Source organism: Cervus canadensis, chromosome 27 (assembly GCF_019320065.1).
Source record: "Cervus canadensis isolate Bull #8, Minnesota chromosome 27, ASM1932006v1, whole genome shotgun sequence".
NCBI classification, from domain to species: domain Eukaryota; kingdom Metazoa; phylum Chordata; class Mammalia; order Artiodactyla; family Cervidae; genus Cervus; species Cervus canadensis.
This window is the reverse complement of record NC_057412.1, coordinates 4,725,674-4,739,308: the sequence shown is the minus strand read 5'-3', so window position 1 is coordinate 4,739,308 and position 13,635 is coordinate 4,725,674. Positions and strand designations below refer to the sequence as shown.

The 13,635-nt window shown below is 39.3% G+C and overlaps 1 protein-coding gene across 1 annotated transcript; it reads right to left on the bottom strand.

Annotated features, from left to right (window-relative positions):
- Window positions 1–8,999: 8,999 nt before the first annotated feature.
- LOC122428794 (keratin-associated protein 24-1) lies at window positions 9,000–11,279 on the bottom strand. Its single transcript, XM_043448902.1, has one exon. It carries the CDS (start codon window positions 11,254–11,256, stop codon window positions 10,483–10,485), a length of 774 nt encoding a protein of 257 aa, XP_043304837.1. The 5' UTR covers window positions 11,257–11,279; the 3' UTR covers window positions 9,000–10,482.
- Window positions 11,280–13,635: the final 2,356 nt, after the last annotated feature.

Here is a 13,635-nt window from a genome sequence, read left to right as displayed (position 1 = left end):
GCTCACAGTCATGCTGTGGGGAGGAACACTCGGAACAAATATCACGGGCGTGTGTGGGGAGTGCGCGCAGTGTCTCAGCCACACGGGGTTTGCCCCCGCTCACGGCGTGTGTGCTTTCCCCGTCTACACTGCTCAGGCTCCAGGCTGCTCTGCAGGGGAACTGTCTAAAGCTGACCCTGGGTTGCATGCACTTCCCAGGTCTAAGCCACTCAGGTTCAGTTTCTCGGGTACTCCACAAAGGCACAGACTCGGTTGGGCCTGCATTTTGTGCCCTTCCCAGGTCTGAGCAGCTCAGGCGACCAGGTGTTTGGTGAGCGCACTCTCCCCAGGTGGGGGGTGCGTCTTATCACCTTCCCGCCGTCCCTGGGTGCGTAGTGGGCACGCAGTCTCAGGTGTGCCATGTGTCTCCTCTGGGCAGCTGATCTCTGGCTGCGACCCTCCCGGCAGATGTCAACCATCCAGGATCCCAGGAAGACTTGGTTAGCGACTGGGAGCCTGCTTGCAGTTTGGTAGGGGATCCCTCTCTGGGGCCGAGATTGCCCCTTTCTGGCTCTGGCTGTTGCCCGCCTGCCTCCCTGCCTCTGGCGGGGGCTGGGCCGGTCCACTGCCTGCTAGCTCCCCTCTGGTATTGCTCAGTCCTTTGTTCTGTGAGTGGGCGGCAGTGCCTTAGGTTAGGGCTTTTCTCGGGAAAGTTCTCTCTCTTTTTTTTCTCTCTCTCTCTCTGGCGGTCCCACAGTCTGGGTTGCTATCTCACGTTGGCTCCCTCAGATTGCACTCAGGGCATTCAGGCCCCGTCCTTACCCTAAGCAGTGCCGCCCACACCTCCCTGTTCAGCCCTCGATTGCTGTTGGCGGATGTGAGCGTCTGGGCTACTTCTCCACTGGGAGTTGCCATTAGGCACATAATCTGTGGGTTTTATTTATTTATTTTTCCTCCTGGTTATGTCCCCCTCTGAGATTCCCAAACTCCCCACAGACCCATGGGTGAGAGGGTTTTCTGGTGTTTGGAAAATTCTCCTCTTTTAAGACTCCCTTCCCAGGATGGGTCTCTGTCCCTAACTCTTTTGTCTCTCTTATATTTTGTCCTACCTCCTCTCAAAGACAATGGTCTGCCTTTCTGGGTTCCTGGTGTCCTCTGCCAGCGTTCAGAAGTTGTTTTGTGGAATTTGCTCAGCATTCGAATATTCTTTTGGTGAATTTGTGGGGGAGAAAGTGGTCTCCCTGTCTTATTCCTCCACCATCTTAGGACTGCCTCCCCAGACCCAGGGACTGGACCTGTGTCTTTTACATCTCCTGCACTGACAGACAGGTTCTTTACCACTAGTGCCACCTGGGAAGCCAAATTATTTATAGTAGATTATTATAAGTAATCTAGAGATGGCTTAAAGTATACTGGAAGATGTGCACAGATTATATGCAAATACTGTATCATTCTATGATAAGGGACTTCAGCATTTTTTAATTTTGGTATTCGCAGGGGTCCTGGAACCATTCCCCTGAAGATACTGAAGACCTCAGTATCTTCAGGGGAAGGGCCTTATACTTTGTCCTGCTTTACACTGAAATATCGTGACTTGGAATGATTGTAGCAACCAAACTTCATGCTGGAGTTTTAGAGCCTAAGTAAAAATTCTTCATGTCATTTTTTAGCCTGTATAAGATTATACTGTTTGAAGGTAATCTGCTCCTGGAGTCTTCCTTCACTATCCTCCCCTATCCGTTCCTACAATCAGACTATATTTCTGGTTCCTGGTTAAAAATAAATGTTTTATCTTTGGAATTCCTTGAGTTTCTAAGTAAGATGTTTGCATCAATCAGCACACTTACCTTTTCTTTGTAGTTTTCTTTTATTTTTTTGCTTTTAAAGATAAGCAGATGATATCGCTGGATCTTTCACATAAGGAAAGAAAGTATGCATTAGGAGTTCCTTTCACCAATATTTGGAAAGAGTCCAGATCCCAGCCCAGCTGAACCAGAGTGAATATGCTGCTTGAAAAAAAATACGTCAGATTTCTGCTATTTTATTCTGTTAAAAAGTTAATAAGTTATAGAGATTAAGTGGTCAACATTAGCAGGTACCTTATTATTGCATTATTAAAATATTAATGCTTTCGGTTGTGAAATAGGATCCATCAGACACCAGAGGCTGGTTTCTAGTGGAAAGTTTAACAGGTTAGCCTGAGGGCAAGGCAGGTTTTACTAGTGAACTTAGGTGTGCATGTTTTACGAGAAGGGTGGAGTCTCTGAGTTCAAACGACTGCAGTTTGCAGTTTCTTCTCAGAAAATTAACCCAGAGGAAATTTACATCTGTTATTGGCACTTCCTTTTTTCTCCCCTCCTTCCCTTCAAACATAAACTGGCATTAGCCAAAATGCAGTGTCTTGAGGAAGTATGTAAGTTAGGTACAAAGTTTTTATTACTAACTCTTGGCAATTTCATAATTAGGGTGTACCAGAATTAAGTGCATCTCTCATAATTAAATGGCTTGTTTGCCACATGTAATTAACATCTGCTTGTATCATTAGATGCCTTTGGCTGGGCTTGGGTGACTCCTGATAAGCACTTTGGGAGAGGAACATAGGGAAGGAAGGCATAGTGAAACACCATAAAAGATTTTTAACACAGGTTATATCTGAAATGTAAGAATCCCTCTATTTTAGTGGTGTAAAGACTCATTAAATTCAACCTCTTCATTTTACTGGTAGGTAAACTAGGGCCCAGAGAGAATACATGTTGATGTTAGTCATATAACTGTATGGTGGCAAAATCAAGACCACAGAATAGTCTTCTGACTCCACGCTGAGTCCCCTTGTATGATTGTGTACTTCTTTCCTACTCCCTAACTATCTGTCTACCCTTGCTGCAGTGACAGGCCACCTGTAATTACTTCCCACCAACACTCATGCTTTCCCAGAGGTCACCAGGTAACCATCCAAATGGTCTTTAGTATTTGTTTGTTGTTAACTTTTTATTTTATATTGCGATATAGTTGATCAACAATGTTTTGTTAATTTCAGATGTGCAGCAAAGTGATTCAGATATGCACATACGTGTATTTATTCTTTTTCAAATTATTTTCCCACTTAGGTCGTTACAGAATACTGAGCAGAGCTTCCTCTGTTATAGAGTGGGTCCTTGCTGATTATCTATTTTAAATATAGTAGTGTGCATGTTTAGTTTTTATACAGGGGAGTTGAAAGACTACTCACTTGAAAAATTCATTGGTTTTGCATTTTAAAGACATGGACATAAATTGTTTGGCTAGAATTGCTGGTTGGTTCCACATTCTCTTACAGGATTGCTAACTTGTTGGAGGCCTCCAAGGAATCAGACACAGGGAGAGACCTCCAGGTGATCAGAAAGAGATATTTTACATCAACACAATGTCTCTAAGTGCTTAGTCACGCAGTTGTGTCTGTCTCTTTGCGACACCATGGACTGGAGCCCACCAAACTCCTGTGTCCATAGCATTCTCCAGGCAAGAATACTAGAGGGGGTTGTCATTCCCTTCTCAAGGGGATCTTCCCAGGGCTCGAACCCGTGTCTCCTGCACTGCAGGCTGAATCTTTACTGGCTGAGCCACCAGGGAAATCTTGTTCATTAACACTCCCTCCTATTTGAGCAGTGATCTTAGCATCAAGAAATCCATGATCTTAGTATCTTATTTGAGAACACGTTATACTGCCAATTCTAACATTTCTTAGGAGGAAATGATGGCAAATATATGCACATTTTCAGGTAAAGAATAAATTTACTAAACAGATGTTGATTGCGTGAAATGTTTTGCAAACCCTGGAAGCAAGAGCTTTTCAGCACTTGGCATTCTGGAGCTGAGGTCTGCTTGTGCTCTTAATAAAACATGGATTGATTGCCCTGGAATCAAAAGAATGAAATTGCATCCAATATTTAGGTCAGAGAAGAAGGATTTGGTCTGGTTTTGTGTCTGGTATAACTGACATCACCCAAAATGTCTAGATCACCTAAAATCCTTGTCTCAGTGTGTGTATCGTAGAAGTACTCCCCACAGGAACTGCACATCTGAGATCCCCTTCCATGACTTATCCAGGGGCAAGGCCCCACCTTCATGGTGACTTCACATTCAGGCTTTTGGTTTTTCAGGTTGGTGAGTTCATGCTTCTCAAGGAATAAACAGAAACAGCCTCCTCAAAAGACACCAAAATTACTTCAATCAAATGGACCTGTCAGACCAGGTCAGTGGAATACTTGTACTTTTACATTATGTTTTTGTTTATAATAGCACTAGAATTTACCTGAAATCAACAAGAAATGTAAATGTTCTATGCATCAGACTGTATCTCCATTACAAGAAAAAAGGAAAACAGTATTTTAGCTAAATTCTTTGGAGCAACAGTTTTCTAAGTTATAGAGATGCCATGCTTACTTGATTTTTATATCTAAGTGTTAAGCAGATAATTAAGACAGAAGTGCTAAATGTGTATTTTCAAAAGCACTAGAACTATGACTTTTGGATATATACACAAGTTTAAGAACTATGATAAAAAAGACATATATGTATATGTATATACACATGACAAGCATGCATATTATTCAAAATCATTCATAAAGTCAGCATGGTTATTGCCTTTAACTAGTTCTAGGATAACTGTCAAAGAAGTCATTGGCTTCAACAGAAATCAAACTATTTGGGACCCAGATTTGTAAGTTTGCAGGAGATGGATTTCTGGGAGTCAGATGTGGCCCACCATGGCAAGGAGGCTCAAGATAGGAAGAAATTGATTAGTTTCCCATTTGAGGACTTTTATCTTTTCTGGGGAACCCAATTGTTCTCATTATAGGGGTACAAAGGAGTATTTTGGAAAGGATTAAACTGGCTTCCCAAATGGCACAGTGGTAAAGAATCCACCTGCCGATGCAGGAAATGTGGGTTCAATCCCTGGGTCCAGATCCCCTGGAGTAGGAAATGGCAACCCACTCCCATATTCTTGCCTGGAAAATTCCATGGACAGAAGAGCCTAGTGGGCTACAGTCCATGGGGTCACAAAGAGTCAGACATGACCAGGCATGCACGCATGGATCCACTTCCTTTTTCTTTCTTTTCATATCCTTTCTCTTTCCTTCTTTTTCCACTTTCCCCCTACTATTTCTCTCCACTTTTATCCCTCCCTCTCTCTTCTCTATCACTCCCATTAACCTCCCCCTCCCCTCCCTCACCCTCTTCTCTCATTGTTAAAGGCAGTCACGTATGTTATGTGTTCCATGTCAGAAACCAAGAGTTTTACTGACTCAAGTATTTTTCTTAAAAAAAAAAAAAAAAAGTTGCTTATTCTTATCCTACAGTATGATTTCTCTCAAATATATATAAGATCATGGGTACAATCTTAAGTTCTATATGATTCTACCCAAAGATATGACTTCTATCTTGGATCAGATTTTTAACTCTTGTTCTTCTGTAGGTATGACACCATTCTATTCATTCCCACATGCTACCTCACTCTGTGTTATCGAGCATAAATTCTATACAGAAAGAAAAGCCTGTGGTGTTGGTGAAATATAAACATGTCTTTGCTTCTTAACGTGGTAACATTCCCACCATTTGTTGTGCACTGTTCCCAGGCACCGTGTGAGGGCGTTTTATACACAATACCTCTTAATTCTCAGAAAGTCCCTCACTGTATAGAGGCTCAGAGGATCAAGGGACAACTTAAGCTGTACAACTTGTGAGTGGTAGATTCAGGATTAAAATTCAAGTTCTTCTGTAAGTCACTCAACTACTACACTTATAATATGTAAACCATGATGCCGCACAGAACAAAAAGCATTTAGTATCTCTCTTTGCGTCTGTGGGCTAAAAAAAATACTCCTCAAAGTGACTCAAGTTTCAGATGGCAGCCAGTTCTTGTAGTACAAAAAGAGGTACACTGTGTTACCTAATCCAAGAGAACAGAGTTCAGAAAAGCCTGTTACTTATTAGAGATGATGGAGAAAAGATGCACACAGATAAGAAAGAGCATATTCTGTGGTAATATAATTTGTAATCCTCCATTCTCTGTGCCCACTCTCCAGATGAGAAATTGTTCTGTAAAAGTAACGATGATGACAATAGTAATTATTTTTTATCATAATTACTTTTTTAGAAAAGGATTCCATACTTAAAATCATTATTCATTCTTCCTTAAAAGAATAATTCTGGATTTTAGAATATTCTTTACATAAAGAAACTTTAACATCCTTCTTTTAGATAACAGGATCTAAATGTAAATTTGGAGGCCATATAGAATTTTTTAATTAAGAGAATTACTTGGTGTTTTTGAATAATATTCCCTTTAAATATATGAGGGCCTGGAATAAGGGCAGTCAACAACAGCATCATCTAGAGTTTTCAGGACTCCAGACTGCAAGGCATAGAACACAAAGGGAAGATCTGAGCTTCTGTTTTCTTTTGATCTGTCAGTGACCTGACTATAATAGATCCACAGCTCCGTGATTTACTGAGTCTCAACTGCCAATCACATTTAAATAACAAACAAGAAGAACAAGCACAATGAGTGCAGGGAGCAGCTGAAGAAATAACTTCATTAGCTCCGAGACAAGTCTGATCAAGGATTCACTTTCCTTCTGATTCACCTCTGAAGTGAGTCTCAAAACTATGATTTCAGCAGTCATGGGGGCAGGTAGAAATTTTAGCGCGGAGAGTACAGTGTAGTTATGAATAATTATAGAGTTGCATGGCTTCGAAATAGTCTTGTGATATTGGGAATGACAACATCATTAATGAACTGTCAGATGAGCCTACTATTCATCAAGGGCCTCCTGGTGGATGAGATCCATTTTCCTAGTGAATCAGGACTAGCACACTAAAATGTACACTGAAACTCTGGTAGAAGCGTCTTGCAGAACTCAAAGAAAAAGACACAGTTAAGAAACTCAATGGGACAAAGGTTTAAAAATCTATAAAATAGGGAGATTTCTTTCTTATCCATTAGAAAATATGATACATAAAAGAAGGATTAAAAATAGATTGACTAATGATTATAGTTTTAAGATAGCAGACAGAAATAAACATGAAGATCATATAGTTATATTCAGTTTTTTAATAGCATACCAATAGTAGTAGCTTTATCAACTCATTAAAATTTTATTATAAATTGTCATCTAAAACATACATTTTTAAGAATATGAATTAAAACAGAAACTTCAATCACCCTTTAAGTAGACTGTGTTAAGTAAATTCTAAGATAGACTTTTGTTTGATTTATAGACCTTGGAATACTAGATGTATATGTGAATTTGTTGTATTTCTTTCTCTGCTATATACAAAGAAGAAGATAAGCAAAGTATAAAAAATACTTCAATGCTTATATTTATATTAGTAAAATTTTTGTAGCTGTAGAAAGTATTATTTTAAATCTATAACTAATTTTTTTAAATAAAAAATAAATGGTCTCCTTTTATTTGAGAAGGAAAAGGTATTGCTCAGCTGCACAGGGAAAGAAGTGATTCATTTTTAAGTGCAAATAAAAATACCTCTGCTGGATTCTATAAATTAGTTGCCATTGGAGTTAAGGACAAAGTGTGTAATTTATTAAGCATGTTTTGTGGCTAACTGAAATTAAATAGGACATATATGAATATATACATATTGAGAGTTCCTTGGACTGCAAGATCAAACCATTCAATTTCAAAGGAAATCAGTCCTGAATATTCTTTGGAAGGACTGATACTGAAGCTGAAACTCCAATACTTTGGCCACCTGATGTGAAGAACTGACTTACTTGAAAAGACCCTGATGCTGGGAAAGATTGAAGGCAGGGGAAGAACGTGATGACAGAGGACGAGATGGTTGGATGGCATCACCAACTCAAAGACATAAGTTTGAACAAGCTCTGTGAGTTGGTGATGGACAGGGAGGCCTGGCATGCTGCAGTCCATGGGGTCTCAAAATGTCGGACATGACAAAGCGACCGAACTGAACTAAACTGATTCCTAAAACTCCTTTAAAGCTAGCATGACCTAGGTTGCATTTTCCTAGCATTAACTCCACACATACACTCATGTTTTATTTTTAATGTCTTTATGATATCTCTGGTATCAGGAGCTTTTAATTTTGGTATAGTCATATTTACAATTTTTTTATTTTACAACTATTGTTTTTAATTAAGGAAGTTTTCCTATTTAATATGCTTGATCCTTTGTCCTAAATGTTCTCCCAATTTTTTCTCATGGAAGGGCTTATGTCTCCTTTTCTTGGGTCAAAGTAAGCTAAACCTTTTTTCAAATTTCTCTCTTACTCCCATCCTTTTTTTTCCACCTTCATCACACTTTCATATCTTAGTCTTCTCACCATTCAAACATGTCTCTAATCTATTTCTCTCACCAAGTATTCTTTCATTCTTCCAGTTAGAATTCTTCCTCTGACTTATTTTGTATTGTATTTAAAATGGTTGAGACAGTATTATGTTTGTTTTGTGTGTGACTTCTCTGAATAATTCCTGAGAACAGATCTATTAATCTTGATATCCCCAAAGAGTCTCATTTAATGCTTCAAAGAATAGGTTTTCTATTAATGTTTGTAAAGAGAAAGTGTGTGTTTAGTTTAGACAACTGAATACTCAGCTGGGACACAGTAATTATTTTCAAATACGCAAGCACTTGTCCTATGTTAAAGGAGTTAAACAGGCCATACATGGTTATGGATGGTTTCTAAGGACAATTGGATTTTTCTCAATATATAATAGAATGAACTCACAAAGGAGTGACTTGATTGTCTCCCAAACATATTCACACAGGAGCGATACATTAGTATTCTTTTTACACATGATAGGCCTCCTGAAAGAATAAATAAAATGGTATCCCTATTTGTATGCTTCATGAGTTTTCATTTTAGTCACTGACCTTTGACATTGGTCATCCTTCCCCCATCATTCCACTCTCTAGCTACACCTATCTACAGGAGCCATTTTACTTGTTTTTAAATATGATTTGCTTTCTATGTACAAAAAACTTCGGATAAATTTTTTATCACTCAATTTTTATTTTCAATTTTTAGAAAACTTTAGTTTCAATTTTTAGAAAACTTTAGAAGTTAAATCACTTCTTAGAGTTCAAGATTAGATGTATTCCAAAGTCAAATCTCATCAACAAAATTAAATAAATATGCATATTTGCAGGTAAATATACAAATGTTTAATATTTTATGTAGTTTTATTAAAATTGATTTATTTTGCAATATCTCCACAAATTTCCCTATGTAACTATCAATCACAGACACTCTAAGAGAAATACCACTTAAAATATTTAAAATAAAACAGTACAAAACAATCAAAAGTCCTGGGAATTTATAGTCCATCTTCTTTATATTTTTAATTAGGCTAGAAACTAAATAGCAGGAAACTAGTGCTTCAAAAATACCATGTGTATTGCCCAGAACACTAATAAAACCTTAGTGAATATGAAATAAAGCAAAATGAAAATCATTATTTTCTAATAGAAATTTGTTGCCTAACTATGTACCAGAACTGTTCTGACAATCAGAAAGTAAAAAATCAACAGGGGAGAATTTTAGAATCATGAACATAGATTTTTACTACTCATGAAGCATCTATAGAATATTTTGTCATTTTTCCAATAAGCAATGTTTGTGTTTCTGCTACCTCTGAGTTTCTCTTCTAGCGTTGAGAACAAAAACTGGCTGCCAGTCGATCCTTTGTGTTCCAGCTTCTTTGGAAGCGAAGATTTGCTGAAGATCTTCTGATTTTGAAGTCTAGTTGGACATTGCTGCTTGCACATTCTTATATTCAGGCAGTAGGAGGAAGGATGAAATAGCTCAACTCTGAATGTTTACAATGGTACTGTTTAGTCGCTAAATCTTGTCCGATTCTTTCGATGATTCTGTAGCCCACCAGACTCCTCTGTCCATGGGATTTTCCAGGCAGGAATACTGTAATGGGTTGCCATTTCCTTCTCCAGGGAATTTTCCCAACTCAGGGATCAAACTCACATCTCCTGCATTGGCAGGCGGGATCTTTACCACCGAGCCACTTGGGAAGCCCTAAGATGATGTTACGTTATAGCTTATTAGAAAGACGCTAGGTAGGCAAGCAGCAAAACTACTGATAAAAAAGCAAAACGATCTTGAAAGTGCTGGAATCACTAGTCAGACCAAGGAGACTCCACTTCAGCAGGAAAGGTCACAGACAGTCGCATTGGCAGACAAGCCACAGTGACAGCCCAAATCAGAAAGCTGTACTGCCCTGCATTTCATATGGAATCTTTTCAGAGTGTCCGGCATATTCAATCTCAGAAACCGTAACACTACCTTCAGGGTCAGCTTTCAACACAAAGGACATTAAGAGAGCAACAGAAAAAAAAGCTATCAGGGGGTACTGGTTGTGGTGAAAAAGTCCTGGAGTTATATCTGAGGTTAAAGGAATATGATTCTTGAGATACATGAAGTAATCAGCGGAATATTAAAGAGGGTGGCACCTCCACCTTGGGACAATTTCTAGCAGCTATAATTGCAATAAGTTGATCGGTAGCAATTCAGAGGTCTACAACCACCATATAAATACCTCAGAGGAGGGAATGAACTCGGTATAGAGCTCAGAGACCGGAAGTTTCTTGAAAAATAGCTCAGTGGGGGGCATCCCCTGTGCCAATTGTATGGACGTTGGCAATTTCTTATTAAATAGTTTTGGCGTTGGCAGCTGTTGCTGATATATCGTGATGGTGAGAAGCCACTGGGTATAAAGCCAAGATTTTGGTAGCCTCTGTACCCAAAACTACCCAGTCTGTAGTGGCTTAGGGGCTGGAAGCTCTCGGATAAGCAGTTAAGTTGCCCAAAGCATTTGAAGCCATTGCCAAGGGTCTGGCAAGCTTTAGATGCACATGGGCTGGGGGTGCAGCCATCAGATACATACCCCTTGGTTTCAGGGCACGGATTGCAGCTGGGGCTGGCTCCGACGTTGGTCGTTTCACGGGCACTGCAGGGTTGGCCCCCTGTTGGAGAGTTGCAGGGCACAGAGGTGTTTGATCGGTCACAACTGGTGGTGCAGGTCTTGGGCTCAGAACTGGGAGAGTCACAGCTTGGTACTTCCCCACAACTTTCTTGGTAGTTATGCAGCAGCCAGAGATTCCCGTGGTAGCTACTGGGTAGGCTGAGCCCAAACGTAGGGCTTACATCACTGGAGCAGAGAGCAACAGACGCAGTCACTGGGAAATAACAGTGAGTTCTGTAGGATATACCACTACAGTTCCCAGGATAGCCTAGAAAAGCCATGGAGCCTGAATGGATGTTCAGCGATGGCCGTGAAGATATGGCGAGCCTGTGGCTTCACGCCCTTTTATATCTTCCCTGGGGACTGTCTGCATCCTCCCCAGACTCTCTTCCTTCTCTCTGCCTGGGACAATAACATGGCAACATTTCATTAGTGTGATGTTTAGTGACAGCTGCCGATGTCTTCACACTCATATTAAAGCAAGTTTATTTTGATTCTTCAAAGTTATCTATAATCACCACGCTGACCATCACCCATCACTCATCATGTGCAGACGATAACTTTTGTGAATAGTGATTTCAGTGTTAACAAGTAAGATCTCAACAGTCAACCGGTGGTAAACAAGAGATCATGTGTCTATGGGCTTTTGCAACATGGTTGTTAAGGGGTTAATCAGGATCCAAGTGAAACAAAGAACCTGGACGTTTCATTTCCACTCTTTTAGCTACTGTAAAATACTGCCAGGACTTGATCTCATGCTCTAAAAGAAGCTGAATGCTTTGATTGTCTCCACATTGTTCCTCAAAAGAGAGCATAAGGCATTGAACTATTAAGAGAAGGACTTTCTCCCCCTAAATAAGTGTTATATTCTTCACTATGCCAGGCCATGTACTGGTGGCAACATTTCATCATTTGGAAAATTCCCTCTGTAAGATTCACAGCAATCGCAGTGAGACTTAGTGACCTAACATAAGGCCAAAAATGAACTTGTTCCCAGGGGTCAACTGTTGCTAAGTAACCAAGACTTCTGGAAGAACTCTTTCTTAAAGAGTTTCTATAATATGTAATATCAAAGAATGCCAGTTTCTCAAAATTGTACCTGCCTAATTGACTAAAATTATATATATATCCCATTGTCTCTGTTGTAAAACCCTGTTCCTGTCAGATGTATAATATTTCTTGACATTTCTCCCCAAGTAAATTTTACTTATTCTTGATTTTCTTTTCTTTTCACATAGTTTATTCCTCTGTTGAAGAATATAGTTATTTTTGGTCTATAACCACAAAAAGAAATGGCTATGCTTAATTTTTTTTTAATGGCCTGTACAGTTCTTATAGGCACTGTACATATTAAATAACACTTTTCACTCCTTATGGTGAAGGTTGAAGAAAAATTTTTGTAGTAGTTTAATTTAAAGAACTGGCACTTTGTTCTTAAAAATACAAGCTATAATTCACACTTATGGCCTCCACTGAATTGGAAATGGCAATGCATTTATTAACTGTAACAAGTTCAGACAAAAGACAAGACCAGCTTCTTCAGGTATGATAAGCTATAGGGCTAGTTTTTAAAAGACACTGTCCTCACAGTGGTTTAAAATCAGCTATATTTTTCAAATGCACATCAACTTAAAGTTACAGATATTCTCCACATTTTTAAAAAATCTGAGTATTCTCATAGTTCTTCTCAGCATTTATTCAATAAAGTGATGGATTTTATTCTATGGGGTAACTCTTTATTAAACATATTTTACTGTTTGTAGTGTCTTTAGGTGAAAGGGTCAGGATCAGGAAGCCATGTTTTCAGCAAATTGTTCATCTATAAAATGTCCTGGAGTTTTGCACAGAAATTTTCAGTCCTGAGACAGGCAAATAGGAACTAAAATCCACAAGGAGCTTGATGGCCTCCTTGTAAATGCTGGAGAGGGTGTGGAGAAAAAGGAACCCTCTGCACCGTTGGGAATGTAAATTAGTGCAGTCACTGTGGAGAACAGCCTGGAGTTTCCTTATAAAACTAAAAATAGGAGTACCACATGATCTAACAATCTTATGCCTACATATATCTGAAGAACTATTTCAAAAAGATACATTCCCCTCAATGTTCATAGCAACAATATTGACAATAACTAAGACATGGAAGCAACCTAAATGTCCATTAAGGGATGAAAGGATAAAGAAGATGTGGTGTATATATATGTACAATGGAATATTGCCCAGCCATAAAAAAGAATGAAACAATGCCATTTGCGGCAACATGGGTGAATCTAGAGATTTTCAGAGAAAGACAAAGATCATATGACATGGCTTATATGCGAATCTAAAAATGATACAAATGAACTTATTTACAAAACAGAAACAGACTCTGACATAGAAAACAAATTTATGGTTACCAAAGGGAAAGGCGGGGGAGGGATAAATTAGGAGTTTGGGATTAACATATACACACTACTATATACGGGTTTCCCTGGTGGCTCAGATGGTAAAGAATCTGCCTGCAATACAGGAGACCTGAGTTCAATCCCTGGGTAGGGAAGATCCCCGGGAGAAGGGAATGGCTACCCACATCAGTTCTCTTGTTTGGAGAATTCCATGGATGGAGGAGTCTGGCAGGCTATAGTCCATGGGATCCCAAAGAGTCGGACATGACTGGGTAACTAACA